Source organism: Meleagris gallopavo, chromosome 5 (genome assembly GCF_000146605.3).
Source record: "Meleagris gallopavo isolate NT-WF06-2002-E0010 breed Aviagen turkey brand Nicholas breeding stock chromosome 5, Turkey_5.1, whole genome shotgun sequence".
NCBI classification, from domain to species: Eukaryota; Metazoa; Chordata; class Aves; order Galliformes; family Phasianidae; genus Meleagris; species Meleagris gallopavo.
Genome location: NC_015015.2, coordinates 39,303,462 through 39,318,050, shown reverse-complemented (window position 1 = coordinate 39,318,050; position 14,589 = coordinate 39,303,462). Strand labels below are relative to the sequence as shown.

The following is a 14,589-nucleotide window of genomic DNA, read 5'->3' as shown; positions in this document are numbered from 1 at the left end:
TATTTAAAAAGTCATGGCAATGAGGTGAAGCCCCTGGTGACTGGGAAAAAAAGGCAATATCACACCCATTTTTAAGAATAGTAAAAAGGATGACCTCAGAAACTACCAACTTGTCGGTCTCACTTCAGTGCCAGAAAAGATCATAGAGCAGGTCCTCCTCGAAGCTATGCTAAGGCACGTGGAAGATAGAGAGGTGATACGAGAGAACCAGCATGGTTTCTCCAAGGGCTAATCCTGTTTGACCAACCTGGTGGTCTTTTATGATGGTGTCACTGCATCAGTGGACAAGGCAAAAGCCACTGATCTCATCTGGACTTCACAAGGCCTTTGACACAGCACCCCACAACAGCCTACTCTCAAATTTGGAAAAAGATATGGATTTGATGACAGCACTGTTCAATGGACAAAGAACTGGCTGCAGGATCAAGCCCAGAGGGTGGGGATCAATAGGTTAATATCTGAATGGAGACCAATGATAAGAGGCGCCCCACAGGGGTCAGTGCTGGGACCAGGACTCTTTAAAATCTTCACCGACATTGACAGCAGGGTCAGCAGCATCTTCAGCAAGTTTGCTGATGACACCAAGCTGCCAGGTGCTGTCAACACACCCAAGGGACAGGATACTATCCAGAGGGACCCAGACAGGTTTGAGCAGTTAGCCCAGGTCAAGGCAACCCTCACCACCAATACAAGCTGGGAGATGAAAGGATTGAAGGCAGATCTGCCAAATAAAGATACTGATGAGAAGCTGGACATGAGGCAGCAATGTGCCCTTACAGCCCAGAAAGCCAAGCCTGGGCTGCATCAAAAGAAACATGCACAGCAGGTTGTCTCTCTGCTCTGGTGGATGCCTCACCTGGAGTGCAGCATCCAGATGTGGAGTCCTCAGTAGAGGAAAAACAATGACCTGTGCAATTGCATCCAGAGAAGGGCCTCAAAAATGATCCAAGGGATGGAATCTCTTCTGCAAGGACAGGTTGAAAGAGCTGTTCAGCTTGGAGAAGACAAGGCTCCAAGGTGACCTGATAGTCACCCTTTAATACCTGAAGGGGAGCTACAGGAAAGAAGAGAACAGATTCTTTAGAGGGTCTATTATAATAAGACAACGGGAAAGCAATGGGAAAGAGGGTAGATTTAGGTTGGACATAAAAGTAAGTATTTTACAGTGAGTGTGGTGGGGCACTGGAACAGGTTGCCAGGAGATGTGGTGGATGCCCCATTCCTGGAGACAGTCAAGGTCAGACTGGACTAGCCTCTGGGCAATCAGATCTAGCTGTGAATATTCCTGTTCATTGCAGGGGAGTTGGACTAGATGACCTTTGAAGGCCCCTTTCAACTATAACGATTTTATGATTCTATTTATATTCACGCTAAATATGAATAAACTCAAATTTAATGCAAAAAAAGAAAGAGGAAGCAAAAAATGGTGAAACATGCAGTTTAAAAGAAAAAATATAGTGGAAAAAAACACGAAGATCAGAGACTAAAGCAGACCACACACACAATTTACAGCCATTGTAGATCTATTGTCTTGCACATAAAACAAGCTGCTCTTAAGGAAATCCCCTTAATTTTAGTTTCTTGTGTATGAAAATATAAACATCTTAATTCCCACTCTGAATTTGGCATTAGAAGGGCTGAAACATTTTGCATCAATATGATTTTTAACAAAGAAAATAAAACACCAACTGCTATTAATTTTCACCAACATTTATCATATCTGCCTAGCCTTTAAAACATTGCTTAAACCTCATCTGTGACTTTACTTCTGATTATAACTCTTCTGCTTCTCTCTCTGCTCAGATTGCATAGAGATTGCAAAGCTCAGACTGCAGCTTTGTAGTCTCAGGATACTTTTTTGCACAGAGGAGCAGAGACACCCTTAAAACCATAAACCCAGATAGACTTCGGTCAATCAATATTAGAAAAGTGTTTTTCAAGTACAAGAAAAACAAATTTTTCAGAACTTACATCCACATTTTCTTCCTTCTCTGCTGATTCTCATTTAGCAATACCATTTGTAATTCAGCAAAGATCAACCTATACTTACTGATTGAGAATCAGATTGTTCTAAATCAAATCCTGTAAACCATTGTTTGCAGTCTGGAGCTAAGTGATGGACGTCCATTAGCATAATGAGTCAACACAAATCCTCCCAAAATCATTCCAATTTTCACCTAAACTTAGGATTTTCTACAATCAATTCAGACCAGTCTTACTACCTCACAGCACTAGTCTGGAGAACCAGAAGTGTGAAGGCAGTTTACAGACATAAAAATTAAAAGCTACAGAATAAAATAGCAGCACAAAGGGGTGGGCAATTTGTCTCTCTGTAGTCATCACCAGAATGATATCCATCATCGCCTGCAGCTGTCTCCCTCTCCTTGTTTGTTTTCTATAAAGACTTTTGCATATTGTAAAAACCACAAAATAGATGTTGTGGTAGTGTCATGTGAAAGATCACAGAAACATTCAGCCATAACTCAAATGTGCAGTCTCTCCATTGTAGAATGCAATTTTGTGGTACATACTTGGACTTGGTTCTTTGAATGAATTGTCATTGTCAGAAAAAATCTCACAAGAATAGATTTGATATTGCAACAACACTCATTCCGCATGATCCAGTTAGAGCTGTTCACACTAACGCCTCATGCTTCATATACAACATTGATACGAAATACATGCCATCTATTTTCCCAGTACTGCTGACTTATTCTTCATTGTAAATCAGGAGAAAAAGTAGTTTCAGAGGTTGTAATTGTTTGTCATGTAAGAGACAGTTTAGTTAATGAATTTCCACAATGTCTGAAGGAGTAATAATTTTAAAATGAATCCAAACAGAGCAATCGTAAATTAAACAATATCCAAGTCTTTGTTAAAGTTATCTTTGCCTTTTTATCTCTTGGAAAGATTATAATGAACGGTCCAAAACATACATGGTGTTAAAAAAACATGGAAACTATTAAGAAGTCTCTCTAGAATAATACAAGCTCCTTTAACAACCTTTAAAATTGTACTAGATTTGTACACAATACAACCCATACTATGACTGGTTTAGTGTAGTAATGCACAGTACAAAATGATTACTAAGAAATCTGTTAACTATTATAAGCAACAGAGCAGGTAAGGAAGAGTGAGAAGGCCAGAGTTTAGTAAATACTATCCTTAAAAAATAATTTTTATAAATAAAAGAAGTCTGACTTGGCATACCCAGAAAGACCTCAGAAGAAGAGGCCTCTCCAGTACTTATTCAAAAACATCCATCAGTTAAAATAAATAGAAGAATTCCTTCCCAAAAGCCAATTTGTTATTTTGTTAAAAATGCATAAAATGAGTTAATTTAACATCGGTTTTGCCTGATTTAATACTTATTTTAATTCTAATTCTCCTATGTTTAACATAGTTTCATAACTTTTTCCTGATACAAATATATTTCTCCTGTATTTTTATCATCATTTGAACTGTCTTATTTCTTTTGACACTGGAAGACTGCCTAATGGGAGGACAAGGCTTGAGAAACAGAAGATGGACAGCATCTTTGAACATGACAGCACACAGCATGCGGTACTTTTCAGTTAGTCAGGAAGACTGATCTCACAGAAAGCTTGCATGTCTTGCGAAGTAAAATGTCATACGCAGTCTCACATTTTAGTTGTCAGACGCACCTTTCAGTATTCAGCCTTTTCCAAAATAATTTTGATGTTAACTCAGTTCTGTGGCTTTCCGTAATTTACATAAGATACTTGAATTATACATAAACTAGAAATAACAAACTAGAAATAACAGTCTTAAAGATATTCAAGGAGCTAGTAGCAGTTTCAAAGTTCAAACTTATCTACTGTATATATAGTGACACAAGGCTCAGATAACATTTTCTATTTGAACATCGGTACTGTCAACAATAGACATGATAAGGGTGAATACCACACACACAAAAACACAGCAATGTACCTTTGCTATTCACAAATAACTGGCAAATCCTCCTAATTCACCATGACTACGAATGAACAAGAGAAAGTTGAACTAGTTGAGTTTTTGCTGCCAGTGAATATCTTTAGCATAAAATTGGCCAAACTGTACCTGCAGTGGCCAAGAGAACTTTTAGCACTAATACCAACCACAGTTCATAGCTTAGGTATCTAATGTCTCTAGATCTCTGATAATGCCAAAAAGATGACCAGTCAAAAAAAAATTCAATTGGACTCATTTGTAAGAAAAGAGTTAATACTGAAGACCAAATTACAGAGGAAAAACCTGTGCACCTTTGTCACTGATGCTGAAAAAACTCTCATTATGTACGTACTCTCATTGTTAAAAGTTCTCTATAAAAGATTAAAATTCCCTGTTGGTACTTCTGCACATTTTCCCTCTTCCTTCTATTGAGCACCACCTTAAGAAGAGACTTCCATTTTCTCTGTAACATCCCAGAAGGCAGCCAACAGCAATAAGATCCTATGTTTTATCCTCCTCAGACCTCAATAGCTTGCATCTTTCTACCTCTGCTCACATGCCTTGCATATTGTTTTCCAGTTAACAGACAATACAGAAGTCTTATTCATTGTAATAGTTGAAGAATACAGTTTCTTCTTCAGTCATGTCCAACCTCTTTAGTTTGAGAAGCTACAGAATTCCAGCCCACTTAATGTTGTTTACTGTGGGTTTTGGTTTCATTTGTTTTTTGTTTTGAAAGAAGAAAAGTATTTCTTTGGGGAAAAAAGAGAAAACACCAGGACTTGATTTTATTTTCATTCCAACACAAAAAGAGAATCCAAAACTGATGACGGTGTAATGGTTCCCAGTCATACTCCAATCATTTTAAACTTCTGAACTTTATAACAAAATTCTAACTGAAGCCACTTAAAATGCTGGCAAAGAATGCAAGACTTACACTTCGCTTCAGAAACGTTCTGCAATATTCCTTGCGTTTCCACGAGATGTTGAACATTTAAAATTCCTCTTTACCAGATTAAGACCTTCAATCATTCATGTTAGGTCTGTATATTGTACTGGAATATTCTTCATGGTTATTTACACCTTCTCTAATCTCCAATGAAACATCAACAGCTCCCCAGACCATTCAAACCCTGCAAATGTCACATCCTTCTTCCAACATAAATTAATGCATACAACATGGAAAACATGACCATCAAGCAACATGACTAGTCTTTACCTCTACTAAATTTCTTAACTACTTATTTAGAATGGAAAATAAACCCAATAGTGTTTTGCCCCCAACCATCTCCCCACCTTATAAGGAAAAACACAAACAGGATGAAAAAGTTTCTAGTCTTAGTCTCTTTTTCTCACAGAAATCCAAACTTTCACTAAAGCCATTTTCACCGAAGATGTTCTTCATTAATATTTGCTCTCAAAAGAAAAATAATTCTATCTTCCTTCAAGGCCATGCTATTTGGAACTACCCTGCAATAGCAAACATCAGTTGTATTGATTCTTCCCACACCAGATAAGAATGTAATCAGTTCTACTTAACTTCCTCAGTGAGAAAAAATTCTTATTCCATTTCATTCTTTCCTTTCTGAGAATAGTAATAAAGCACCAAAATTTCAGACATATTAGTGACAAATTATATTCACACTGTTTTTACAGTTCTTGAATACATTCTATTGCTACTGAATGCTATAAGGCCTTCCTCTCATTCCCCTTTCTTCTGGCACCAAGATTTGCCTCCCTGTTCATCCCATTTGACAATTTCCACAAACTGAAGACTATCTAAGGCAGGTTAATTTGGTGAGTTCTGAAGATACAGAAAGGACTGAGAATGACGTACCTTATTTCATCACGATAGCTTTCTTTAAACATACAGACAGATGTTCAGGTTTGACATAGATGTTGGTTTAGCTATACTCACTATGTGCAGTTGCAGAAAATCACCGAGTCCAGGGGCACTGTCAATCCGTACAAGAATGCCATCCTTCACTGTTGTGCTGAAGCCCACAGCAAGACGATCAGTCCTTGTGCTTGGTCTGTCATTAGCTGGCCAGGTGTACAAGATGAGGCCTCCACTCTTCCCAAATATATATGTGGCACCAGCTAGAAAACAGAAAATTCAGAGACAAAAGCATTAATTACACACAATTTATTTGTCAACTCTGAAAATAATTCTATAGCTTCTAAAAGGTATACATACAAACATATGCTTTCATTAGTTAATGTGGTAAAAATCAAGATATTCCACTGACCATGCTACTGACAGCACATAGAAGGAACCAGGAAAATTAAGTACATGATGAAAACATATTTCCAGACTTTGGCCAGTAATAACCGAGACAATGTACACTAAATCCTCTTTTGTGACAGATGACATTGTGAGCTCTCCGATATTGATAACATGCACTCTAAGATGCACAAAATGGTTATTTAGACTATCCTATCCTGCTTACCATATGCATTCTTCCTTCTATAAAGTCACAAGTTTCCCTTCATGGAGTCACAACTCTGAAATGCTAGACTAGACTTTTTTTCCTAACAGAAAGAGTTATGAAGTTGAAGTAGCTTTTTAAAAATCAGACAAAATAATATCTGTTCCTTCACCATTAGGGTTGCACTGCTAGACTCAATTTCAAAAACTCAATTTCTTCCTTATGGAAGGTGTCTCACTCACATGAACTTGGAAAAAAGATGCAAATATTTCCAGTAAGTAATCCAAACATGTATGTATGTTATTCAAAATATCCTAACGTTCCTACATGCATAACAGTGGAAGAATCACAAGCAAATAAGCAACCATCTACTTTTGGTATAAATCACTCCAGGCATTTTTACTATATGCAACCTGCTGAAGTGTATTTCAGGTTCCGAATGAAAGGTATTTCAGTTCCTAAATCAAGGCAAGCAGTCTGAGATAAAGTGAAGAGCTTACCAAGAATTACTGATTTTATTAGTGCTTAATATCATCCCAGACAATGCTCAATAACAACACTTGTGAAAGGTGAGAGAGAGAACACCACAAAAAAAACAACATCCAAATCAGACATTGTTTCAGAAACATGGGATTTAGTTCCATTGGGGGGACCCAAAGGGAATATTTGGCCTCTTGGAAGCTGTCTTGTCTTCAGTTGAAGACAATTCACATCTGCGTACTTTTTCCAAAACTTTTGGCTATCTAGGACAGGTGTTTCTAGCACCATTTCTCTTTACAGTTGATCTGGAAATTTATTCCTTTACCTTGTGTTTTGTTTTCTATTTAAGTTGTTTTTTCCTGGTTTATTTTTCAGACAACAAACCTCCACATTAACAATGGCAATCTCGGCTCAGTAAGACATGCAAGTGAGCAATTTCCACTGCAGATAAAAAAAGCTGAGAAGCAGAAGTATTCAGAAAACATGTTCTCACTTGTACTCAACACTGCAAGTTACGAGCAGGATTTTTATGACCCAGCCTCTGAGCCTCTTTGAAAACACAATCAAAATGGCCATCCTAGATCCAAAATTTCAGGTGGGTCAGAAACGTATCTCAATGCCCCAGCTACCAACTGCACCTGAGTCTGTAAGTACAATAAAAAGATCAGAAGCTATAGAAGATCAGAAGAATAGAAACCCAAACCACTCAGCTCTCATTTCAGCATCAAGTATGAGAACTGCAGGAAGTAGACTGCAGGAAGTACAGGTAAACTGGGTACATTTTTTGGTCTGAGAAAAACCACAACTAATGCTATTCTTTATCCCGTCAAGTATACGAACCAGCAATGTGCATAAGTAACCCTGAAGAGAACAAGTGCAGTTAGATGCAGAAAGAGTTGTATTTTACACTCTACAACTTCATCTCTGCACTTACCCATAAAGCTGCAGTGCCACTAAAACTGAATATCACATATTAGTAGAAATAATAGATACACTTTGCCCTCATTTAAGAGGCTTCTTCTAGAAACCTCAACACACACTACCAGGGCAGCAAAAACTCAAGCACATAGAAGGAAAATTTATAAATAGCTGACTCAGTGACAGAGTAAAAATGTATTCATGTTCCCATCATATGCATACCTACCAGAACACACCATCAGTAAACTCTAACAAATGTGTCTGAAGTCATAGTGAAGCAAGAAATTTTCCTCTTGAGTTAGAAGAACACAATAGCATAATGGAGCTTTGAACACAATTTCATTTTCAAAAAGATTAATTCTACAGACTGAACTCTTATCTGTTGATTCAGCTTTAGACTCAAGATGGGGAATACATAACATGCAAAATATAGATAAAATACTTTTGTAAGTTTGTTTTAAAACCCATCCCCTAACTGTATATGTTAACTCATCAAATTAGTTGGCAATGACGGGAAATTATCTATAGCTTCTGCCGTGGTCTGGGAAATCAACTGTCCACCACAAACTACGTAACAAATATCCTCCTTCAATTTATTAGCTTGTTCTTAAAGTTGTGCCCTGCATTACAGACTGAAACAAGGCACAGCAGTTCGTTAAGTAAAGCAAGATGAGTTTATTTATTGTTAATGAACTCATGGATTAAGATTTGCTTTCCAAAACTATTCTCACTTGAATTCCAAGCAAGTTTATATGCAAAGAGAAACTTCTGCAGTACTTATAGAAAGACAGATGATTTTGTTGCCTCTCTAAGAGCCATTTGGATGCAGGTAGAGCATGTCAGAGCTCCTGTGAATGCCAATTATAACCAATTATGTCTTCATAGACCTGTCACGGGACTTAACAGATTAAGAGAGCTCTTTTTTCCCCTTAAAGAGAAAGGTTTCATTTCTAGGCTTATCTTGATGACATTCACTACAGTCAGACAACCACCAAAAGATCACTAGCCAAATTAACCTCATAACAGAAAGCTGATGGCTTGCAGTTGTTTCCTTATTCATAGAATGGTTTGGATTGGAAGGGACTTTTGAGATAACCTAGTTCCAACCCCTCTGCTATACACAGGGACACCTGCCTCTAAACCAAGTTGCTCAAGGCCCCATCCTGGCCTTAAATGCTTCCAGGAAGGGGGCATTCACAGCCTCACTGTTCCAGTGTTTCACCACACTCACAATAAAGATACCTTACTGATATCTAGTCCAAATCTACACTCTTCCAGTTTTAAGCCATTTCCCTTTGTCCTGTCACTACATGCCTTTATAGCTCCCTTATATAAGCTCCCCAGCTTTCCTGTAGGCCACTGTCAGGTTCTGGGAGGAGGGAGAAATCATTAATATTGTCCATATCAAAGCTACTTGCATGATAATAGCTGGCCTGATTAACTTATCTATGCGTAACCGAATGCACAACTATTTGTTGGGTACATCAGTGTCCCCTTCCCTGAGGCTAGTCAGGATGTGCACTGCCTTGTTTGGAAGCTGATAGCATGTTAACATTTACACCAAAAACATTTCCCCAAGAAATATGAACAGAAGTGTTATAGTCTAAACATGAGGTACAGACATCAAGTAAAAACTGGGGAGGAAGGATAATCAGAGTTACTACTACAGAGCCATCACATTAGGAAAAAAGTATTTTAAAAACACAAAAGATTTTAATTGCATGCTTCTATTTGACTGTAACAGCTATGACTTTATGGAGTTTGAAACAAGATAACTGAACAAGACAGAAAGTAGAATTACAACTCTAGACTTCAGAAGGCGAGATTTCAACACTATTACACAGTATGACAAGACCATACAATTTCTGATTGGCCTTGTTTAAGCTAGAGCAAATGAGCAGGTTGGACTAGTTTACCTCTAGAAGTTCCTTCCAATCTTAAACAAATAATTATGTTTCTTTGTTGTGCAGTACACAATTGTAGACTAATTAAGCAAAAGGAGAGTTAAAACAACTCATGAAATTACGGTCCGTTCAGCTTGAGATCCTCTTGCTGTACCTAAGCTTCGTTACATACTCCTTTATTGCACAAGGGCATGCATTTCTTTCCCCCAAAGGTATTCTCTATTCAAGACTGACAATTGATAATACACTGTTAATGAGCATCTACTTGATATTTAGTTTTTCCTCATTGTTCAAGGCTTAGTTATATACCTCATTTAATAACCAACTCCAAAACTACAACAAGTACACCATGGAAGCAGGGAATTCTGAAAGGATGATTAATTCCATGGTATTTATTTTTTCACTCTTTCCACTGAATTGCTTACAATTCATTAACAAAACTGTGCACAGAGGTATTTCCCTACTCAGTTGTGAGAAATCCCATTTCTCACAGTGCCCTAGGCCACATTTCCTGTATTAGGTGAAGAATATGCTCGGCTACTGTGCTGGAATGTTGTACACAAGATTTGGAGGTCAGAGAAAACAAGAACTAAGTAGGTTGCTCTGAAAGTAATGCTTCTTATTTATTTCCATGAAAGCTTTTTACAGATACTATTACAAAGATCACAAAAACAATATTTGCTAGAGCAAATTCTCAGCTACAAAACATTGTTTTTCAATAGACTCTACTATTAGCTATTCATTGCATTTTTGCCAGCAATGAACAAGAGCCTGAATGACCCACTCAAAAAAAGTCTACACCAGCAGAGGTGCTCTACACTCACCACTGCTGAAATACACCACCTATTATTGTTTCACTGTGCTAAGATTTGTTGTTTGGTCTCCACAGATTTGCAGTCAGTGCACATCATTTTTTCGACATGAGAAATTCAGCGACACACCTTTGCTTCACATACATATTCCTATGTCAGATGGCTTTTGTCAGTCAGACTGCCTCTCTGCTGCCATCTGTCACACAGCAACAGCATGTAATGGAATACTATCTGGAAGGCTCAGCCTCTACTGTCATATCACCAGCATCCACCTCTGACACCGAGGGCCAACATAAAATAAGAGGCATTGATTTCAGAGCAGCCCAATTTAAGGCGAAAAACTCATCACAAAATTTCTAACAAGAATTATCAGCAGTTATAATCCATAGCAAGAAAAACCTCTGTGTTGTGTTAAGTAAATATTTACTAGAAGTTAGCACTACCATCTTTAATTTTAGACCACTAGCCACTTTTTCTAATCATCATTCTAAATTTTCAAAACATATCTTAAGGAGAGCGTTCTTCAATCAGTGCAGAACTGCAACAGCTCTATCCTGCCTAGAATTATTCCCATAAAGCAGTAGAGAACAAGTCTGCCATATTTACACAAGATACAACTTCTCTCACGTCCCTGGATCCTGCAAGCCTCCTGATGTTAAATAAAAACATTCTGTATTTGCATCCACTAAGCCATTTTGTCAGCAGTCCATTTTCTGGGCTACACTACAACTCCAACACACTTTTAACTCGCTGTGGCTAGGAGAATGCAATGTTTGACAGATACTACAGCCCACGAACTATAGTGGCAACAGCACACTGGGAGGCAAGTATGAGTTTAATGGACTATGAAGAGTATAGTTCTAATTTTTACAACAAGAAAGTACCTTCAGCATTAAAATTACTTAAAGATTCAGGTCAATTTAAATTGTAATTGTTGTAATAATTATTGGAGTTAACAGAATAAAATTTACCAGGACCCCACTTTACTTCACACTGACACTGTCACAGGCAAAACAATTTCAACTGGTATAATTTCATTACATTTTTTTGACAACTAACAAACTTTTTATTAATGATTCAAGCATAAGGAAATAAAGACAACAAATAATTAAATGAACACTTCAGTCTGGGGAAGGGGGAGGAAAGGTATATTCCTGAAGTGCTGGTCTCCACAGGCCTTCCTAGTGTCTTACATGTCAAACCCCAGGGACGCCTGACTTTCTGTGACTTGATAATACAAATGGAGAAACTGAAATCTAGACAAAAGCATATTCATCAGAAGGAAAGTTTCGCTGTTCCTTCCCCTAAAGGCCCTCTCTCTGGCACTTACCAGTCCAGTGCCCTAGTTCCTGCCTTCCCCAGTCCTCGAGTTTGAAAGGTCTACTGATGCAAACACCTGCTTAATAAGAATAAAAGGGGTTGAAAACACTTACAGGTAGTTAATCATCATAATCTCACTCACTTGACTATTCTGTCACAGAATCCTTCATAGGAAAAAAATAAAGACAGACCTTATACTTCTTATTTAATAACTGCTAAAATACACTTTTAATTATTAAGGAGTTTTAAATTGCTTATGAAGTAAACAAAGCCATGAGAAAATGCAAAGCTTCCTGTCTCAAAAAAAAGCAAGCTTCTGTTCACAAAAAGAGTTCACATGAACAAGCTTTTTCCTCTCAGGGCATTCACTAGTCTCTTGACAAACCCTCTTAAGACCCAGATTGAATACTATACCCATCTCATTTCTCATGTATTGATATGAAGCAAATTTTATTTCCACCATTAAAATGTAAAGGAGATGCTTCCATAGAAAAAGGAGGAGTTCAGAAATCTGCAAGACTAACAAAATGGAAGCAGCAATTTGGATCATGCCTTCCCTCTTTCTTTGTCTTTTTTAATGACAGCAAATTAATATGAGTCACTTTCCTCTCAGTATGTGTGCATCAGCCAGCAATCGAATCAGACAGTATGCTGCTTCTTATTAGTTACACTGCATTAAAAAGATGGGAAGAAAAGAGGGGGGAGGAAGAAAGTTTTCCTTTAACTACTAAACAGTCCAAGATAGCTTACACTCTAACTAAAAATTTCACCTAAATTCAAGATAGTGGGAATACTGACTTTTCCCCCAATCTGAATTTGTGATGGGGATGTTTACAATCTCAAAAGGAAGGTAAGAATTAGCTGCTGACTGACATGGACCCAAGATGACCAAAGACATATCAACTTAAACATAATAGATTACAATCAGGAAATAACCTTAATATTTTCATTTACATAAAAATGTATCAACTAGTTCATTGTTATGTCTTCAGTATAACTATGATCTTAAGCAGACACCTAGGGAAAACTAAGGAAGTAGCTTGCTCTTGTTCTTAAAGTACCCATCCAGACTGAGCCCTTTTAGCAGTTGATTCAGCCCACTGTGATTTGTTTACACAGTAATCATACCTCATTCTAAAGTACTTATCCAGTCTCCCCCTGAAAGCACTGAAAGTTCTGCATTCAAAATAAAGGCTTACAAACCCTGATAACAATTGCTTACATAATTCTGCCACTTATGTAGTGAATTGTACCATGTATATCATGTGCCCCATCGAAGGTCTTCTGACAGCATCTTACACTGTACTAAGATGACTACAGCCATTAGACAAAGTAACTATTCCCCTTTAATCAGTGCTTGAGTGACTGCAACTAGTATAATGATTCCTGTTTTGGAGGCTGATAATAGAAGACAGACATTGACAAACTGAAGTTCAGTGAAGTCCTGTCAAGGAAGCTGAAGTCCATCTCACGAGGAGAGGCCAAAAGAATCAGGCTTATTCAGCTCAGAGAAGACAACTTCAAGGGGACTTAAGGGCAATCTCAGAGCACCTGCATTGAGGCTTATGAGAAGATAAAGCTAAGTTCTTAATTGCTGAACAGCTTGAGAGCAAGCAGCAACGGACACTGTTTGAAATAAGAGATTCTGACTTCACACAGTAGGAAAAAGCTTTTTCATCATAAGGATGGACAGATAGTCAAAGAGGTCATCCAGAGAGATTAGGAGTCTCCATGCATGGAGTACTCAACATGTAACAGTGTAAAACCGACCTGACCTCACAGATAACCCCGCTTAGAGCAAGGGTTTGAGGTAAAGATTTTCATGGTCCATTTCCAACCTGTTAATCATATGAACAATTACTTCCTTCATATTTCATAGTTGCACTTTCTAAATAGACTGGTTGTTCACTTCTCAGACTGAATGACACAGTAATCTGTCCCTGTATTTATTCCCACAGAGTCAACCTTACCATGTAGACAGTCACAACTCCTAGCCCTCAAGTCGTCTCTTTCAAAAGAGACCAGGTTGAGTCAACAACCTCCACAGCTTCAAGCAGACATACAACAGACATCAATCTGGAAAAGGTTCACAAGGGCAATCCCTCCAGGACTTTTCTGTGCACTGGAGCAAAAGAAAAAATATTCTACTAAAAATATGCATTGCTCATAATAAATACAGAATTTGCTTTAGAGGAAGACAAAAAAACAAACAAAAAAAAGGAATGAGCCGAAAGAGATAAAAAGAAATTACTACAATACAACTGAAAAATAAAATATGAAATTTGCTGAGTAGAAGTACCCAGAAAACAGTGTCCAGTTACTTTGATTCTTTCAAGACTGGTCTAGGAGCAAATACCAGGGACAAAAAGTCACCTACTACCTGGAGAGAGACTTCATAAGGTCCAGCTGTGATTAAATTCAGGAAAGGTAGATGGAAGTACTTCTTAGTTGCATTCTGCTGCCAAAGAGAAGCTGGAATCTGAATGTGAATTTTTATTCCTTGGCATTTCCTAATAAAACAGCCCACAGAGACAATACCCTTGGAGAAGCCTAGAAGGCAGTGTGCCAGAGGAGCTGAACTCAGAGACCGCTGTTAACAGACAAAAGTACAGTAGGATTGACAGCACATTTGGGGCCTGAATTGAGAACAGGTATGTTAGTTTACTACAGTACCTTTAAAGAATCTGAATAAGAAAATGGCCTAGGTACAGCTCATGATGAATGGGAACTGAAGCGCTTCTACTGACCACAGGCAATTCAGCCCTTCTCTTAAAA

The 14,589-nt window shown here is 37.9% G+C and overlaps 1 protein-coding gene across 14 annotated transcripts in view; it reads right to left on the bottom strand.

The window, feature by feature from the left end:
• NRXN3 (neurexin 3) overlaps nucleotides 1-14,589 on the bottom strand; it is an 896,531-nt gene that overhangs the window by 231,117 nt on the left and 650,825 nt on the right. For all 14 annotated transcript variants that reach the window (XM_031553628.1, XM_019615790.1, XM_031553624.1 and 11 more), the window contains one exon: nucleotides 5,870-6,051. In XM_031553628.1, coding sequence (XP_031409488.1) covers nucleotides 5,870-6,051 — 182 coding nt within the window. The remainder of the gene's footprint in view (nucleotides 1-5,869; nucleotides 6,052-14,589) is intronic.